This window comes from Prunus mume, linkage group LG3, assembly GCF_029339155.1.
Source record: "Prunus mume cultivar Tortuosa linkage group LG3, ASM2933915v1, whole genome shotgun sequence".
NCBI classification, from domain to species: Eukaryota; Viridiplantae; Streptophyta; class Magnoliopsida; order Rosales; family Rosaceae; genus Prunus; species Prunus mume.
Genome location: NC_142700.1, coordinates 5,523,186 through 5,542,186, shown reverse-complemented (window position 1 = coordinate 5,542,186; position 19,001 = coordinate 5,523,186). Strand labels below are relative to the sequence as shown.

Genomic DNA, 19,001 nt, shown 5'->3' with positions numbered 1-19,001 from the left:
CTGTCATGCATGAATTGCTTCTTGGTTAAGCAAGCATTATTATAATGCGGTTGTACTAAAATGCGCCTTCTTGGCCTTGGATGCTTCGCTTGGCTCTTTGCTTTTTCTTTGTTTCTCTCTCTATGTTTTTTGATGGTCTCCATCTGAAAAAGCATGGAAAAGGCAACACATTTGTGTGGGGTTCTCTGTCATGAAGCTTTTTGCTTGGAGAAGATTCTACTTTCTGTGTTGACGTTTTGAAAACCCAAATCCCTGGTACTAGTAATAGCACTGCTTGTCGTTTAGCTTGGTCGTTTTCGATGGGCAAAGCAAAGCACTGCTCTCTCTCTCTCTCTCTCTCTCTCTCTCTCTCACACACACACACACATCTCTGTGTCTCTGTCTCTGAAAGTTTCCATGTCAGACCCCTTGTTATCTTGTCTTTGCTTTTCATTTTTAATTGTTTAATTTTTTTATTTATGAAAGTCTGCATTTTTAAAATCATCTCTGAACTGCTTCCCAGGGAAAAAAACATCTCTGGAACTCTGCTGTAAAACCCTTATCTTTTTATTTTTCTATTCACTCCAGCTCCATTTGTCTGTGGGATATGGAGATCTTTGAAGTGGGTTACTTTAGTTACTGCTATTTTTGTCTTCTTTAGGGCCTTTGAAGCATTAGAAGTGGGGATGCATAATGAATGAGGATAGCAGATTCAGGATTTGTAGGTGAGGTGGTGGGATTGATATTTGGGCATGTAGTGTAAAAACTTTGAATTCACGGTGACGAGGAGAATTTTATCTGTGCTTGAAAGTTCACTGAGAAAAGGTACCTGTTTAAGTTTTTTTTTTCTTGTTACTTCTACAGCTTATGAGGGCTTATGATTTATGAAAGATTTGGAAAAAGTTGGGGTTTTCTTTCGTGACTAGAAATGGAAGCTGTCAAAATTGGATTTCTTAATATGGTGATCATCTGACTCTCTAGGCTTGAATGATAACTGAAAAGTGGATGTGCATTATGAGTTTACTCGTTTTTCTAGTATAACAGTATTCAAAACTGAGCTTGCATTTGGGTCTATTGTCTCTGGTTCTTACTATCTTGTCAGTCATTAGGCAGAAGAAGTTGTTGGAAATTTGGGAAAATGGGTTGTGTTGCATCGAGGATTGATAAGGAAGAGAGGGTGCGAGTTTGCAAGGAGAGAAAGAAGCTAATGAAACAGTTGGTTCGGTTTAGAGGAGCATTTGCAGATGCCCAGTTGGATTATTTGAGAGCATTGAGGAATACTGGAGCAACACTTAGACAATTTACAGAGTCCGAGACATTAGAGCTTGATACTACTCCATATGGCTTGGCATTGCCAGCTTCCCCTCCTCCCCCTTTGCCTCCTTCCCCTCCACCACCACCTCCTTATAGCCCTGATTTGAGAAAATTGGATAACAGAGAAGAAATTGGTCTAGAGGAAAGCATAGAGATTACAGAGGATGATATCAGTACTCCACCACCTCCTCCAGGCCCGAGCTCGTCATGGGAATCTTGGTACCTTTTTGACTCTTCTTCACCACAGCATCTGAAACATAATGAAACAGCGGAACCACTTGAGGAGGAAAACTGGGCAGAGACTAAGACGGATTTTGAGGAAGACGAACATGAAGAGGAAACTGCTTCAAATGTTGTAAATTCTCCGCCTAAGAAACCGCAGCTCGCAGATTCCGTTGGGGATAATTCATCAACGATGAAGTTGTATACTAAGGACACTTCAGACATGGCCATGGTACTACGGAGAAGCAAGAAGACCTTGGAGGGTATAGCTAAGGTGATAGATGAATATTTTCTCAAACCATCAGATGGTTTAAAGGAAATTGCTGTTCTTATGGACATCAAAAGAGGGAATACTTCTCTGCCTCACAGTACGAGTGAAAGCAAAAGTAAATACTAGCTCTATTTATGCATTTGGATTCTCTTAGATGTTGTCTCCTTTACATTTATATTTCTTGATAATTTTTCTTTTGATAGAAACGCAAAATTTATAACAAAGTTGGAGAAAGTACAAGTAGGATGGAAGAAGTTCATAAAACTTCTAACTAAAAAATACAAATCGCATTCAAATCAAAATTCTCCCTATCAAGAAGAATTATACTAAAGGGTATATTTTTAAAGTTATGCACTACTTCCTGTCTGATAGATCGGCTCCTAATATCCTTCAGATGTATTACTTCTCTACAAAACTTTGTTTGTGCAGCTTATCTGTGTTGATGCATTCTCCCTGTCTGTGTGCTTGTATTTACTGGATGTTTTGCTTATTAAGTTCCTCCGCGTAATTGTTTTGCTGTATGATTTACAGGGAAGAGGGGTAATTCCACAAAGGTCTTTAGTGCATTGTCATGGAGTTGGTCTTCTAGGTCACTTCAGTTTCCAAGAGATGCAGTTGAGTCTAGTGGTCCAAGTGAACCATGCAGGCCAGGAGCTCATTGCATTACACTTCAAAAATTATATGATGAGGAAAAGAAACTTTACAAAGAAGTTAAGGTAAAAATACTAATTGAACGTATTGTATTCAGTAAAATCAGCATATGTAAAAGTTCATAATGTGTTTTTTGATTAGTTGAAATGACATCATGCTAGATGACTGCAATCTATCTTGTGTGCACGTGTTGAATTGAACTGTAGTGTTTAAGATGTGCCATCCCATGTAGGTAATGACACATTGACTGATTTTCTGATTATAAGTTTATAACTATTTTCTGGTTATCTTTGTAACATTTTCCTTCAATCCTCTCTCTCTCTCTCTCTCTCTCTCTCTCTCTCTCTCTCTCATTTTGCTCGGAGTTTCTGATGAATTTAATCATTCTATTATGCAGGAGGAAGAGTTTACCAAATTAGAGCATGATAAGAAATCCAAGTTACTGCAAAAACAAGAGGATGAAAACCATGACTGGACCAAGACTGAGAAAACTCGGTTAAGCGTTGAGAGTTTGGAGTCAGACATCTTACGTCTTCAGCACTCAATCAGCACCACTTGTTCTTCTTTAGTGAAGCTCATAGATGATGAGCTGTATCCTCAGTTGGTCACACTAACTTCCGGGTATTGGTGACATTAATCATGTAGTATAATAGCCACAATTTTTTTCTTGTTATAGAAAAAATAATTTGGATGCTATTCTCTTAGTTTTAAAGTATATAGGATAGTAGAATGCAATTTTTTTCTTTTGGTGACTCACTGAAACTTGTTCTTCAGGATGATGGATACCATTTTTCCCCTTTCTCATCCATCTCCTTCAATGTAGTTACCAGAGACTCGAGATATTTTATGGCTCTATATCTAAGACTCAATATCATTAGTACCTCTCTACAATTTTTCAATCTGACATTTTTGTGTATAATGGGGTGTTTAGTAATCTTTCTAGTTGGTACCAAGTAGCAAATACCTGGAACCATAATTTTTTTAATCCACAAGCACCCCTTTACTCTAAGAAAACCTTGATTTAGTCCCACTGGATTTGTCTTCATAATAAGGCTGCCTTGCCTTACCTTAAACATAGAATTCTCAACCGGCCTTCTAGAGCTTTTAATGGAATGTGGCGAAACATGTCCTCCTGTATTTGTATCCTCAGGCTTTTGCATGACTCTCTTGCAGGCTTTTGCACATGTGGAGAACGATGCATGAATGTCACCAAGTTCAACATTTTGTTTCCCAGCAGTTGAATATTCTTACTGATATAAAGATGGACTTGAGTACCAACTACCACCGCCAAGCTGCAATTCAACTGGAAACCGAGGTTTCTTGCTGGTACAACTGGTTCTGCGAAGTCGTAAAATCTCAACAAGAGTATGTTAGAACACTTTCCAAGTGGATCCAACGTACTGACAGTCTTGTTGATGACCATCGAAAGAGTCTTTACTCATCTTCTGTTCGTTGCATGTGTGAACAATGGAATCTTGCTTTTGAACGATTACAACATAAGGTATTTCTGGTATAACCTTCTGTTGGCTCTCACTGATTTTCATGACAATTAATATTCCTGAAAGGAAAATTCTTCATGCTCTAGTCTATGAGCTAGAGGTCACTAAAAGCAGAATGTATAATTTCATATGCTGTCATCGCATTCACATCACTTGTTTGGTCATGGAATTTCATTGTGGGAGTCAACCATTTTATGTTGACTGGACTCGTGGTTTGATACACATTTTTTTATGCTTTGTTGTGCTTACAGGAGGCAGCAGAAGCCATTAAGAGCCTTCAATTAGCAATCTGCTCAATTCGCGTGCAGCAAGTAGAGGAGCACAATGTGCAGAAAAAATATGAAAAACTTGAGAAAAGACTGCAAAAGGAGTTATATTCATTGGCTGAGATGGAGAAAAAGATGGAGGGGAGTGTCACCGAGGGAGATGAGTACTCCAGTTTAGGCCCTAAGCATCCTTTGTCACTTAAGCGAGACAAAACTGAAGACTTAAAAAAGGAAGTGGACAGTGAGAAGGCCAAATTTCTTAACTCAGTCCGGGTTAGCAAGTCCCTGACACTGGAAAACCTAAAAAGAAGCCTTCCCAATGTATTCCAAGCGTTAATGACATTTTCTAGTCTCTATGTTGAAGCCATTGAGGCTGTTTGTGGCGTCGTTAAACCAGCCGATGATTCTGATGCTACATTGTCAACCTCATAGAATTAACGCTGTTGCCTTGAAAATATGGAGATGAAATATGAATCTTCCTGAGTTATCAGGGTAGTTGAAGATGTTAACATTAGAATGCTGAAGATTTTGTTAGATTGGCAGATCTTAATTGCTTTTCAAAGATGCCGTTATATTGCCCTTTCTGTCCCAAGGAAATTGAGGCGGGGTAACAGGACGTTTCTAAACCACATCGGAATGAAGTTCTGTCCTTGATTGCTGTGTCTTCTGGAGCATTTGAATAAAAGCAGCCAAACAGATATTCAAGAATAATAATTTCTCAGCAGCAGGATATTAAATAGTGGGTAGACTGAAATCTCATTGCAAGTGAAAGAAAAGAGAAACTCAACAATGATTCATTCCATAACTTGGCACCAAAGAAATGACTTTTTTTTTTCTTTCAAAAATATAAGATTAACGTTGATAATCATGACTTGTGTGAGTTGCAGCTATAAGCGGAGATGATAATTATGTTGCAATTTGGACAAACACCTATCCAATTAATTCCTCTCCCCTTCATTGAGAGGAAATCCCAACTAATTTGTATGAATTTTTTTTAAAAACAGTGCACAAAATAATATAAAATAATTAATTACTATATATTGAGTAATTTATGAAATTAATTTAAATATTTAAATGCTAATTATTCACTAAATAAATAATAATTGAAATATAATTACTAATTAAAGTAATTAAATAAAGTTAAGATATTTCTTAATTACAAATATTAAAATAGGTATATTCGAAAAAATAAAAAATATTTAAAGACATTTACAGCGTACAGCCGCGCGGCTATATATAAAAAACATTTACAGTGTACAGCCGAGCGGCGGCTATACTATTTGAATATTCGAAAACATTTACAGCGTACAGCCCGGCTATACTATTTGCAGTGTACAGCCGTGCGGCTATAAAATTTAAATATTCGAAAATATTTACACCGTATAGCCGACCGGCTGTACTATTTAAGTATTGGAATATATTTATACAGTACAGCCGTGCGGCTATACGATTTGAATATTCGAAGACATTTACAGGTTGCCTTGCCTTACCTTAAACATAGAATTCTCAACCGGCCTTCCAGAGCGTTTAATGGAATGTCCCGAAACATGTCCTCCTGTATTTGTATCCTCAGGCTTTTGCATGACTCTCTTGCAGGCTTTTGCACATGTGGACAACGATGCATGAATGTCGCCAAGTTCAACATTTTGTTTCCCAGCAGTTGAATATTCTTACTGATATAAAGATGGACTTGAGTACCAACTACCACCGCCAAGCTGCAATTCAACTAGAAACCGCAACAAGAGTATGTTAGAAACTTTCCAGGTGGATCCAACTTACTGACAGTCTTGTCGATGACCATCGGAAAGAGTCTTTACTCAATCCTCTGTTACAGAGTACAGCCGAACGGATATAAGATTTAAATATTCCAAAATATTAACGCAGTATAGCCGCGCGGCTATAATATTTAAATATTCCAAAATATATTTTAAGAGTACAGCCGTGCGGCGATACTATTTACACAGCATAGCCGCCCTGCTATGCTATTTAAGTGTGCGAAAATATTTACACAATATATCCGCAGGGTTATACGATTTAATAGCCGTTTGGTTCTACGATTTAAATATTCGAAAATATTTACACTTTATATAGCCGCCCGGCTATACGATTTGAATATTCGGATATATTTAGACAGTATAATCGTCCGGCTATACGCTTTAAAGAAGGATGAGTGATATTGATCATTATTTAAGTTGTTTCTTACGCCTCTTAATAGTGGGTAGACTGAAATCTCATTGCAAGTGAAGAAAAGAGAAACTCAACAATGATTCATTCGATAGCTTGGCACCAAAGAAATGACTCTTTTTTTTTAAAATAAAAAATAAGATTAACGTTGATAATCATGACTTGTGTGAATTGCAGCTATAAGCAGAGCCGATAATTGTGTTGCAATTTGGACAAACACCTACACAGTTAATTCCTCTCCCCTTCAGTGAGAGGAAATTCCAAGTATCAAACAGTTCTTGTTCTCTGGTTTCGTATTCAACTCCAATCTATGGCCTTGTCTTCAAAATCATTTTCTAATGGGTGAAGCCTGTTGTGAGCAAGCCTGCCCATCACAGCCATACCTGAAATTTAAAAAACCATATTTGATAAGAAAAATAGACAAAGGGATGAGTGAAATTTGAAGTTTTCTGTTTTCTTTCCCTGTAATTAGTTTACCTTCAACTATTCTGAAGAAAGCTGACCACCACCCTTGTCTTGGTATATGGTGTTGATTCAGTGTGTTGTCTATCTCTTTATCATGCTTCCCTTCCAAAACTCCCTGCAGTGTTATAACTGCATCCTTTGTTTTCATGAGGATATTGTTCTTGTCTTCAATATCAGATCTTTGAAGATCCTTCTGTGAAGCAGTGAGACTAGCAGCTAATGCAAATTGGGCAGCCGCAGCCCAGCGAGAAGAGGTCAACCAACTCCTATGGGTCTGGCCAACCACTGGCTCAGTTTGGTCCCTAACGACCTTATTCTGTTTACCTCCAAATACCAGGCCACACAAATACTGAGCATTAGCAGGTCCTGTACTCTTGACCATCTTGGAGAAGGCACTCTCTTCATTCGATAGTAGCTTTTCTGGGGAATCATGTTCTAGGACCTGAAAAAATGAGAGGTTAAAAGTTATGAGTTGATAGTTTTTGGCTTGAAATCAGAGGTAAAAATTGTTGTATGATCCCGTTATATACAACCTTCCTCTCCCAAAATGTACGTGACACTCATACAAAATTTCTCCTTGCATTAAAATGAGGGCATACCTGACCAGCATCGAGAACAAGGATTTGATCAGAGTCAATAATGGTATTTAATCTGTGAGCAATAATGAGCATGGTGCATGACTTGAATTCTTCACGGATGGTTTTCTGGATAAGAGCATCAGTTCGAACATCAACAGCCGCAGTTGCTTCATCAAGAACAAGAATCTTTGATCTCCGCAGCAGTGCTCTAGAAAGACTTATTAGTTGCCTCTGTCCAACACTAAAGTTCTCCCCTCCCTCAGAAACCTTGATGCAATAAAGACAAATCGTAACTTAATGAGAAAGTTGTCAAGGAAATGAGCTAAAAGCAGTTTGTTACAATTTCTCAATTCAAGCAGCTCCAACTTGACAGATACTTATACCTCAGCATCCAGACCCAAAGAATTCCTCCTAATGACATCCTTCAGATGTGCCCTCTCTAGAGCTTCCCAAAGGTCAGCATCATTATGCTCATTGAAAGGATCAAGATTAAACCGCACCGTTCCTAGACAAGACAGAATAATTAGAATGATGCATGCCATAGTTAGAAAGATTCATAAAATATACATATAGGTTGAATAAGTGCATACCTGAAAAAAGAACAGGTGACTGGGGTATGATACTAAGAACTTTTCGCAAATCCGTCAGTCCAAACTTAGAAACATCACAACTGTCTATCAAGATTCTTCCTTTTTCTATTTCTACTATCCTAAACAATGCATTAATCATGCTAGATTTCCCTGCACCAGTTCTTCCGACGATTCCCAGCTTCTCACTTGCAGAAACTGTAAAAGATAATCCATGCAGTACTGGTGGAAGTCCCGGCCTATAGCGCAGGACAACGTCCTCAAACTTGATCGATCCTGCTGATGGCCACCCATGTTGGGGACGGTTGCTTTCAATTACAGCTGGAGCTTCAGAAGGCAGCTCTATATATGAACCAACACGCTCAACAGCATTCAAACTGTTTTCAGCCCTGCTTGCTTGTCTAAGAACACCACTCAACAAATTTGTGATATTTAAAGTATAAGTGAGAAGTAGACCCATTGTGGATGCAAATGCTACTCGGTCTTCTGCTCTTGCATTCTGCATGACAGCAAAGGTTGCTATCAACCAAATCATCACGCCTCCCAGTGTTTCTAACCTTATAGTGAGCCAGCGATTTGAACTGATATTCACAAGGGTGAATCTGATATTATTATCCATGGACCTCCCACTGATGCTGGCCATCCGATCATATGCTTTGTATGCACGAATGGATGATAAACCATTTAATGCTTCTCCAAATTGTGCATAAACAGGAGACCTGGTAATCGAATCCAAGCGCTTCACTTCACGGGATGTGCTCTGTAAAAGGCTTACGATAAATAAGATCTTTATGCCTAATAATATATCAGGAAAATACACAACAGGAAAATTGTCTGCACCCAAACGTACCTGATAAAAGAGGTAGGCTGCATAAAATAAAATTAGAAGTGGCATTATGGCCCAGAGGGATATTGTGCTCACAATGCCTATGAGCACAAAAGTTGAAAGGAGCTGCCAGACTTGACCCAGAAACATGTTCATAACATTTGCTACCATGCGATCTATATCGCCCAGATCTTTCGCAAACCTATTGATTATCCGTCCAGTTGGAGTAGTGTGGAAGAATACCATTGGAGCTATTAGTATAGCATTTAGCAGGGCATCATGCAATCTTCTGGCTGCCCGAAGGCTTGAAGTGATTAACCAAAAAGAGTTGGTCAGTGTCACAATTACCTGAATCAAGAAAATGTGGATAAATGTCTTCAAAATCAAGAACAAGTGGAAATGGAGAATTATGAGGCAACTCTTGACACACCTGGCCAAATGACAGAATTCCATATACAAGAATGTAGAATCCAGGTTTATAACTCTTTGAGGTGCTTTTAGCTGTCCAAACACTTAGCCATGTGCTACTAGAAACTCGAAGAACTTCTGTTAATATATAACAAGCAAATAGAACCATGACCACCCATAGGCCTCCTAATGCATTTTTGTACCTGCCAAAAGGAATAAAAAGAACCAATAAAAATGCATCTATTCATTATGGACCTGGAAATGTGTATTGTCAAAAAGAGAATTAAAAGAATTCAAGACTTATTTGAAGTGTGAATCTTTAAAGATAACGTAGTTTATTACCTCAGTAAAATATTCCAACTGACAACACCTGTTTCCCGTTCCTCTTGTTTAATGAGTACAGATTTTGCTCCTTTCCCTTTCTTTGCGTAGCTTACGTCGTTTGGCAAGTCATTCAACACCCCATTGGAAGCAGGTGTTGAGCTTTCATGGTAATCATTTTTGCTATCTTCTTTTTCTTCTACATGTTCTTCCATTTTCCCTGCATTTTCCATTAGTTTCTGGAACAGCTTACTGCTTTTAGACAGCTCCTTAAAGGTTCCCACCTCTTTAATCGTACCATCACAGACTAGAATAATTTGATCCACTTGAGGAAGAAAATGTAGCTGATTTGTGACCAGCACCCTAGTTTTCCCTTGCAACTCTTCCTTGATACAGCGGTTGAAAACCTGGAGGTGGTAACATATTAGGCTTCAGAGAGATCACACTTGGAGATTGAAGAGGGCGAGCTAATAAGAATTGGAAACTAAAAGAATAGAACATCCAAGCTGCATGGCAAACATAAATTAGAAAAAGAGAGCACAGGGTCCCTTTGGCTTGCCTGCTTAAAAGAATAATACCTGTTTAGCAACATGAGCATCTAGAGCACTTAATGGGTCGTCAAATATGTAAACATCTGAATTAGAATATACAGCCCTAGCCATTGAGACTCTTTGCTTTTGACCACCACTAATATTGACCCCTCTTTCGCCAATCTCTGTTAGATCTCGACCCTGCAACATTTAGTGTAGTGGTTAACTAACTGAAATCTTTACAAAGTGTAATGATCACCAATTTCAAAGCTAAAACTTCATAAATTCACTTACTGGAAGTATGTCTAGATCATGCTGTAACTCAGTTAAATCAATAGCCTTCCAATATCTTGCAGGCTCGAATTTAGATCCAAATAAAACATTTTCGCGTACCTAGAAGAAAACTTTGAAAACTCAGAAAGTGCACATAGGGGAGATGGCTTTGAATTGGCTAGAAAGCCAAGATTGAACATTGCAGGGATTCAAAGAAGAGATGCTTCGACTCACAGTAGCATTGAAAATCCATGAAACTTGGGGAACATAAGCAACAGTCCCCCTGATTACAACACCAGAATTTGCTCTGGGAGGCAGCTCTCCAAGCATGGCTGATACAAGTGACGTCTTCCCTTCTCCAGTGCCGCCAACAACTGCCACTAAGCTTCCAACCAGTATATCTAAGTTGATGTTTGATAAGGTGGGCTTCTCTGCCTGCAAAAAGAAAGGAGAGGGGTGTTGTTCAGCATGTTTGATACTCAACATGCAACTAGCATCATCAAGTACATAAGAAAAGTTCCTGGAATTTCTATGTAACTACTTTCTTGCAAAATTTCCACATAATTAAGTGTCATTGTGCGGGTCTATGAAAAGACTATGTAACTAAGAATGAACTATATATTTCTAAAATAAAAAAGTCATTATTGTCAAGCATTGACCTTTGAATCCCATGAAAAGTAACCATCCTTAATTGAGATGGCTGGGAGCCCTGGTTCAAGAGGCTGGTTCGGCACTAGAATTCTTTCCTCAGTTAAAAATAGTTCCTCCAAACGCTGTAAGGATACATTTGCATTTACAACCTGTTAAATTAGAGCAGAGTTAGAAACTAACAAAGACAAGGAGTAACTAGGTAAAATTTCGTTAAGTACGGATGAAACATAATCTCCATGTTGTAGATGAGATAACACAGGTAAAGGTGTTAAGCCAAATGCAAGATGACAGATAAGTGAACTGATAAGAAACTAATGCTACCTGACTTAATAAGTTAGGCAGCATATTTAAAGGAAACCGTAGCACTGCAAAGAGAGAAAGCGATGTGAATGCCCTTGCAGGTGTCAAATCACCGCCAAGAAAAGTGAACATCCCAAATGATGTTAGTGTCACAACAACTGGGATGCTGTTCAGTATAAAACTGTTAAACTGCAAAAATAGAGGCAACTGGTCAGAGAAACTCCAAGGTAGTCCACAGAAAATGTGCTATCATATATTATTTATATCAAATCTATCAAGGAATGAACAGTTTCTTATCCATATGCAAACAAAAAAATCTACACAAATTATAAATTTAACAAACTGGTCTTGAAAAATAGGTAGAAAATAATTGTCAGGATCACGTGTTGTGCCTTACAGCAGATAGTAAATACGCTTTACGGAACCTTGATAGTTCATCATTCCGTATAATTTGAACTCGTTGTTGGAAACTTGTCTCCCAGGCATAACATCTGAAACATTTTATTTTCAGTAATGTCAGAACAATTACTGTCAGTGGTGTTCTATCTAGAAATGACTGGCAGCTGTAATCGAATTAAATCATACTTCACAGTGTCCATGGCTGCCAAAATTTCATTCGTGAGGCCAACTCTCTTGTCAGTCTGCTGTAGTCCATCCTTTGTCAGTTTTCGCATTTTGCTGATCACGATTGTCTTTTCACAAGAGAATTTATAACAAATGAGTCATTATACAGAACAACCAAAATCCTTATCAATAAATCAAACAGCAGAAGAAGATATGGTATTAGGGCACCTTAAATCTATGTAAGGAGTCTATGTTATGTTTTCCTATTTAGATCGGTGCACTAGATATTAAGTCATATTAGGTTTGATAAGAGTTTAATTAAGATATGCCTTGAGGCCCAAAACCTTGTGAAATAAGGAAGAGTTTAGGAGCCTAATTAAGGAGTCCTATTTTGTTTCCTTTTTGCGTGAACCGATTAAGTGAGCTTGAAAGATAAGTCAAGTCGGCCCTCGGTGATGAGTAGAGACGACTTGACCTAGTCCTATATAAGCTAAAGGCCCTGCTCTGATCAGACATGTTCTCTAAACCTATTCTCATTATAAAGAGAGAGCTGAAACAGATTCTAAGAGAGAGCAGAAGTCTTGAGCTGTTCATGTTCTTGCTGGGATTACTGTTGCTACAGATAGGATGAATTCAGAAGCTGTGTATTCAAGGAAGATGGCTCCAGGTATGTCGTCACATCTTTATACGTATTACAGATTGTGTGTAAGATCTAAACATGCATTTAGGAATCTAACAGTCTAATGATGGAAATGAAATTCACTAATCTGAATGTATGATGTTGCTTTGAAATATCGTGCAACCAAATCCTTTCACAACTTTCTACCCATATGTTTATCCACAAGTTCCACCTTAATGACAAGGAATTTGATGTGATATTGGATGTACTAAATTGCCAAGAAAGCATTCTAGCAGCTGAAATACCCAGATTGTTAAGCTTTTCTGAGTTCAGAACACTGTATCCACAAATCCAGGATAAAGATAACTACGAAAAATTCGACCAAAAAAAGAAGATTAAGAGGGAAATAAATGCAAATGCATGAAAGCGGGCAATGTTAATGGTTTTTCTTTTCAGTAAGAACATGATAGCCTAAGCTTAACCTTCCAAGCAAAATGGCAATATACAGAGACTTTTAGTAGAGAAAGAACCAAGTCCTGACCTGTATGGGGATCATGAGAATTAGCATCATTGACCCAATAAGTGATGCAACACCTAATTGCTGGTAAAGAAGAACCATGGCTACAGTGATACGAAAAGGAGCTGACCACAGTCCGTGAAGTTGTTGACATATTTGCTAAATCATGAGAAAGACCATATTATTTATAATTCAATCAAATGACAGCACTTCAAAGAATTAGAGATGGCATTTTCATTTAATGGAAAACAAGACAACAATAAAACTGTACATAGTAGTATCTCTTAATGTATGATGATACCCAATCTACTTGATCTCTAGAGCATACCTGAAGGGCATTAGCATCTGTTGACATCATGTTTGTTATCTTGCCAGTTGGGAACTTCTTACGACCCTCATGAGTTAGTCTTATAGATTTACGAAATATAGCAGCTACCTACAAACGAGGAAAATAAAAGCAACCAACTTTTCAGGAATCACAAAACAGGAAACTGAGTTGGGAATTCAAACTGACCAAAATGAATTGGAGGTTGAATGAGATTTATAGAAAATAAAAAAAAAACAACACAGCATTAGGTTGTTAACATAGATGAAGAGCTTTACCAGAGTTGATCTCAGCCTAAAACCAACCCGCATAACATTCTGGAAATACTGAGCTTCAGAGAGCACACCAAGTGACTGGACAAAGATGAATAAACTTGTCAATATAATTCACAATCTATCTTTGCAATATTATCAGTTGTTATTTTCCATAAATTTCATTTCAACCAGTCACAAGAAGTTCCTGGTGTAACTTCTAGCTGAGCTTTTCATAATGCACATAGAAACATATTTGATGTAATTATGTTTAACATATGCAGGAACGACGATCAAATCACGTTGCAGGAGAAAACACATGATAGAATCCATACCACACCAGTGAAAATTGAGAAGGCGTATATGCAACCAATCCAAGCTGGGTCACCTCGTTGCATTGCCTGCATGCCATAACAAGACAATTACAAACTCTCACGCTGAAACACAAATAATATGCTTTGCAAAGTACGTTCATTCAATTGCTTAAGTCAGTCATACTTGATTACCATTACGAATACTGACTTGAAATCTCAGAAATCAGGTGGGATACAGTTCTTTCTTCTATATTTTCTTGATTCTTTGGACCATACGTTATAGACAATGGTTGGTTGTTAAACTCAGAGTTCGTACAGTGTGGATATAAACTTCTCTAGCTATAAGATTTTACAAATTCTTGAAGGAATTAAAAAGCATGAGAAGTGTTGAAACTTCATAGACTCAAAGACAATTTCCATGAACAGCTTTTGATATAATAGTCTTTAGTTGGTAGAAACTTCTACCAATACTAATGAGGCTTTAGCAAGAAAGAAACTGACCTGCAAGAGATGATTCAATAAAACTGGACCTGCAAACTGAGAAAGATCATTGCCAATCTACAAGATGTTCAAGGTAATTTTAGTAAACTTCTTGTGAGTCATCAAACAATCAAGATTGCGTCTGACAATTCGCACCCACAAGCAAACTTGCACATGTATTAAACAAAATTTTACAGGCAGATAAACTATTTTCAACAAATATTTTGCCTTTGGACTTTATAAACTGGGTAAGTTCATTACCTTGAAAAAGCCTCCCCACCAGAACCTACATAACATCTCAACAAAATCAGTTCATATATGATGAAAATAAAATTAGAATTTTTTGAATTATAGGATGTTATATCTACCTAACTAATGCACTGCTGAGAACTTATTCAAAAATTTAAGCACCAAACTATGAAAATGGTAGTTCAACTATTACCTTCTTCCAAGGCTACAATTCAATGCTCTTAGAAGCCATGGTTTGGGCCTTTGAGATTCTATAACCCAGCATTTCTGGAACCTGAAAAACTTAAAACTGTTATCCATGTTGTGCAGTGGACACACAAAATCATGTACAAGCAACTGAAATGGAGGCAACATGAAGTGGACTTTTTAATTAATGTCTCAGTCTGATCCCGTGTGTCCAACTTCCAAACATCTTTTTCAGTGATGGGTTTTCTGTACCCTAGCTGCATGAGTGGAGTCATCCATCCAAAATATATTCCTACAGAGATGCGCATGAAATTAGTATGTAGTTTTAGAGAACATAAAATATCCACCGTACCATTAATTAAAAAAAAATTTGAAGACCCCAAACCAAAGTTATAAAACTATGCATGAATTATTCTAAGTTCAAGAATTACTTACTGGAAAATATATTAACATGTCTTTCTGGGCAAATTTGCTCTTCTCCAGGCAGTGCTTCATATTCAATGTTATCAAGAGACTCGGATTGCAGAGCAATGTAACCCGGATAAGGTTCCAAATTAGGAATATAAACAAGAAGTAGAATTCCAAACAACACCTACATCAGAACAAGAACCACAGACCAAAATGTAATCGACATGATACGGAATGACTGGAAAACAGCAAACTAAGATATAAAATCTCCTCATAGGATTGATGTATGTATTATTATATTGTAACTATAGCCTTGGACGTCTAACTTTGGTATAAGTATAACCTGAAAAATTAAAATTAAAATGTCTTGGACAAATAAATGAGAAACTGGTTACTCAACAATGTCTAGCAATGACCTAGCTAGTCTAGAGGCTTGTCAGCCATCAAATATTTGGACAGAAAGGCTTATCTCAGCCTTAACTTGGAGACCATAAAATTATATAATTGGGAGATGGCAAAGACGTGAAAAAGGATACAGAGTTTATAGAACCAACAAATTTTGTTGGAGCAATAAAATGAAGAAACTATAATTAGTTTGGGACTTGGGACAAACCTGGCAACAGAGAGTGCTTACATACAGGTACAGAGCACCTCTGCAAGAGTGAAATAAAAACAAAAACAAAACCAAAAATTGTTATGTAATGAGATCACACTTGTGGCAAATAAAGTATCTAGTAAGTGAATGGGAGAAAAACTAACCTGCTGACTGTCACTGAAAGAACAAGATTCAGAACCACTGCATCTCCTACCAAGACATAAATGACTCCAAACCTTACATACCACCGGAATTCCCGGATATATATCCTAGTTTCCAAGCCAATCATAATTAGCATGGAGCACCAAGCAAGAGCCTCAATGACTGAAGAAGTCATCTGCAAGAGGTTAGTTTATGGGTAAGCTTTATGTTATGTAATAATTTACAATAGAATAGAATGAGTTGTTATAATAATTAGCAACAATGAAAGCTTTTAATTACAGACTATCTTGTGCGTTCATGCTTACATTTTGAAAGACAAATTTCTCATCAATAAGGCATATCAAAAGTGGCACAAAACATCCACACAAAAAATGAGAGAGAGAGAGAGAGAGAGAGAGAGAGAGAGAGAGTCCACCTCAAAAGGAGCAAAGCAAGTTTTTCTATTCAGGTTAAAAATGGATATTTCCATCAGCAACCTCAGTATGGGCTCAGCAGTGAAGTATCCAGCCAGCAAAGCCAATATGTAATTATAGTAATTTGACCTTAATCGAAACCTCCGGGATTTGAAATTCATCTTTATCATCCATATTCGATAGCAGCACAGGCACAAAAGAACTAAGTGAGAAATGCAGATGACTAGGGAGTCAATTGCACAAGGTGTATATGGGCCAAAAGCATTGACTGCTTTGGCCCACACCCCATTAGCTTCTGGTTGACAATACCAGTCTATTGGCTTAAAACCCATATCTGGTATTCAATTTCACTCCCACAGATATTCTACTGAAGGCACATTATAAACTCAAAAACTCATCTTGATACAATCACTGAGTTCTGTTCTTACTCAATCTAAAATTTCTTAGGTGTTACACAACAAGGTCTCAACTTCCCCACATAAAACACTTCCTGCAATAAGAACAAGGCCAACTTATAAGAATAAATAGATTAAAGGCCAAAACTTTGTATGCAGAACGGATAAACAAAGAGAAAGTGACAAAAGAAAAAGAAGAAAACTATCACCCTTTCGTTCAGTTGCAGAGAAAATGAAATTTAGAAGTTTATGACAGTTTGACTTGCATGTGTCTGCTATATATGAACCATCTAAAGAGAACCCAGAAAAATGCACAAGAAGGTAGTTAAAACTTGGTCTTTTCAATGCTCAAACGGGCAAACGTCCAAACCCAACACTCCATATAGTCCATGGTATCCAGATATACACAAACAGTAGCAAGAGCAACAGTGAAAGCAGCAAACAAGAACCAAAAAAAAACACAAATAGAATCTGAGAGTGATATGAGAGGGACACTTGTCAAACGAGAGTATTGCAGTCCAGTTCTACTGGGAGAAGACTCATTGGGCATTGCACACGTCACGGCTTACGAAGACCATCCCATTCATTTGGAAAACGACATGAAAATGAGATGAATGAAAGAGATTAGCAAACCGAACAAAGTGACAATGTGAGAATTTTTTTAAATAATGGGGAGCATTATAAATGAAATAAAAAACATAACAAGGTATCGCCTCTCTGACCGTAAACATATAATATACACAAGATATTTGGAACCACATATTATTTATTTGATATAATTCACAGAGCTTACTTTTATATGAATATGATGACGAAGTGTTGTAGTCACGGGGCATGAGTAGACTTTTTATTTTTGGCTCACTTGGGTATTGGGGGTAAACTGAAAGACTTTTGTCATGTGGACCCAAAAAGTTATCTTGCACTCAACTCAATCAATAGAAGCTCTTTAATTAACAATCGGTTCTAAATAACCATTTGGCATTACTTATTTGGGGTAATAAGTAATTTTTTAAAAATTTCGGGAAGCCCAACCCAACTTTGAAGAAAAAAAATGTCAACTTCAAAATATGATTCGTCGTACTCTGTCTTTTTAAATTCATAATATTACGTTTTGCGTAGTCATCTTAAATACATGGAATTTTTAGGATTTGTCCAATTCGTGAGGGAAGATAGAGTAACAGGTCAACGGTGCAATTCCTTCTAATCTAATGTAACAGAAAAATAGTCTTATTTTTTTAATTAAAAGCTAAATCATTTAAAATCCATATAAATATTAAGGTGATTTTAGCCGAACCCAAAGGTTTGTTCAGTTAAACCACTTATGCATACATGGTTAGATTAGTTGGTTGACGGACCCAGAAATCGTATCTCATAGGGTCATAGTGTAAAAGTTTAAATTTTTTTTGAAGGTTTTTTTGTTTGGGGGTGGTGTTAGGGTGGGGTTTATAGGTTAAAGGTTTGGGAGTAGAGATTGCGGATCGAGGTTGAGGAGAAAAGAATGGGGTTTTGGTTGGGTGGAGGGTGTTGAAACTTTTTTTTTTCAAAGACCTAGGGCCAAACGACGTCGTTTTGGCCTACTCATTTAAAAACATAACATGGGCCAAAACGACACCATTTTAGCCACATGTTTTTTTTTTTAAAAGAACCACGCTGGGCAGCTTCTTCTTCCTCACACCAACAACCCTTTCCTTCAGTCCATTCATGGGGTCACATATTCAGGTAAAAAGGACCTTCTAGCTTGTTTTCATGGAGTCCATAGGGTCGTTTGACCCTATTATGGATCCATCCCTGGTTGGAAGAGTAAATTCATTCTTTTGCACCCAAGTTCGAATCCCTCTCCCCGTAGATTAGATTAATTTAGTCTAATTTAGACCATCGTTTGTATATAATAATAAAAATTGTTAAAGCTCACTCGAAAATCCTCCTAAAATTTTTGGCATCATAATTTCCTTATAATAATACAACAAAATTCCTTAGCAGTTAAGCTCGTGCATGCTTAGCATTGACAGCTCACTACGTTCAAGGATTTTAAATTGGGTGATTTTATTTGCACTCCAAAATTTGCCCTTTGCACCCCATATTCTCTTTACACCTCACAAAATTTTAGTAAAATTTAAAATTTCTCACTACACCCCATTTTTCTTCCTAAATTACCCTCATAAACTAGATTACTTACTTGTGTAAATCTCATATCATAT

The 19,001-nt window shown here is 37.3% G+C and overlaps 2 protein-coding genes across 3 annotated transcripts; one reads left to right on the top strand and one right to left on the bottom strand.

Moving 5' to 3' along the window:
• Positions 1 to 274: 274 nt before the first annotated feature.
• LOC103325190 (benzoyl-CoA reductase subunit C, putative (DUF630 and DUF632)) lies at positions 275 to 4,866 on the top strand. Of its 2 annotated transcripts, XM_089049014.1 has the most exons (6): positions 325 to 804; positions 1,089 to 1,901; positions 2,318 to 2,502; positions 2,835 to 3,058; positions 3,611 to 3,938; positions 4,188 to 4,866. In XM_089049014.1, exons 2-6 carry the CDS (start codon positions 1,118 to 1,120, stop codon positions 4,632 to 4,634), a joined length of 1,968 nt encoding a protein of 655 aa, XP_088905140.1. In that variant the 5' UTR covers positions 325 to 804; positions 1,089 to 1,117; the 3' UTR covers positions 4,635 to 4,866. The 2 variants fall into 2 exon arrangements, with proteins under 2 accessions (XP_088905139.1, XP_088905140.1); XM_089049013.1 differs by having other exon boundaries at positions 275 to 1,901.
• Positions 4,867 to 6,456: 1,590 nt separating this feature from the next.
• LOC103325189 (ABC transporter C family member 12) lies at positions 6,457 to 17,311 on the bottom strand. The gene is made up of 28 exons (XM_008227333.3): positions 17,013 to 17,311; positions 16,411 to 16,898; positions 15,998 to 16,170; positions 15,852 to 15,891; positions 15,266 to 15,422; positions 15,008 to 15,122; positions 14,838 to 14,918; positions 14,657 to 14,681; positions 14,417 to 14,473; positions 13,937 to 14,002; positions 13,629 to 13,703; positions 13,354 to 13,461; positions 13,050 to 13,184; positions 11,911 to 12,017; positions 11,723 to 11,816; positions 11,347 to 11,514; positions 11,034 to 11,174; positions 10,609 to 10,809; positions 10,396 to 10,494; positions 10,150 to 10,302; positions 9,593 to 9,978; positions 9,273 to 9,453; positions 8,867 to 9,190; positions 8,020 to 8,776; positions 7,813 to 7,934; positions 7,451 to 7,696; positions 6,864 to 7,293; positions 6,457 to 6,769 (listed from the first exon to the last, which is right to left on the bottom strand). Exons 2-28 carry the CDS (start codon positions 16,738 to 16,740, stop codon positions 6,684 to 6,686), a joined length of 4,857 nt encoding a protein of 1,618 aa, XP_008225555.2. The 5' UTR covers positions 16,741 to 16,898; positions 17,013 to 17,311; the 3' UTR covers positions 6,457 to 6,683.
• Positions 17,312 to 19,001: the final 1,690 nt, after the last annotated feature.

Bases quoted from the DNA above. Each gene is read 5' to 3' on its own strand.
- LOC103325190 (XM_089049013.1), top strand. From the start codon at position 1,118: ATGGGTTGTGTTGCATCGAGGATTGATAAGGAAGAGAGGGTGCGAGTT. The intron at 3,059-3,610 runs GTATTGGTGACA...ACTCTCTTGCAG, and splicing joins TTGGTCACACTAACTTCCGG to GCTTTTGCACATGTGGAGAA. The intron at 3,939-4,187 runs GTATTTCTGGTA...TTGTGCTTACAG, and splicing joins TTGAACGATTACAACATAAG to GAGGCAGCAGAAGCCATTAA.
- LOC103325189 (XM_008227333.3), bottom strand. From the start codon at position 16,740: ATGGGTTTTAAGCCAATAGACTGGTATTGTCAACCAGAAGCTAATGGG. The intron at 14,682-14,837 runs GTAATAGTTGAA...GATGTTATGTAG, and splicing joins AATTGTAGCCTTGGAAGAAG to GTTCTGGTGGGGAGGCTTTT. The intron at 10,303-10,395 runs GTAAGTGAATTT...TAAATGTTGCAG, and splicing joins ATGATCTAGACATACTTCCA to GGTCGAGATCTAACAGAGAT.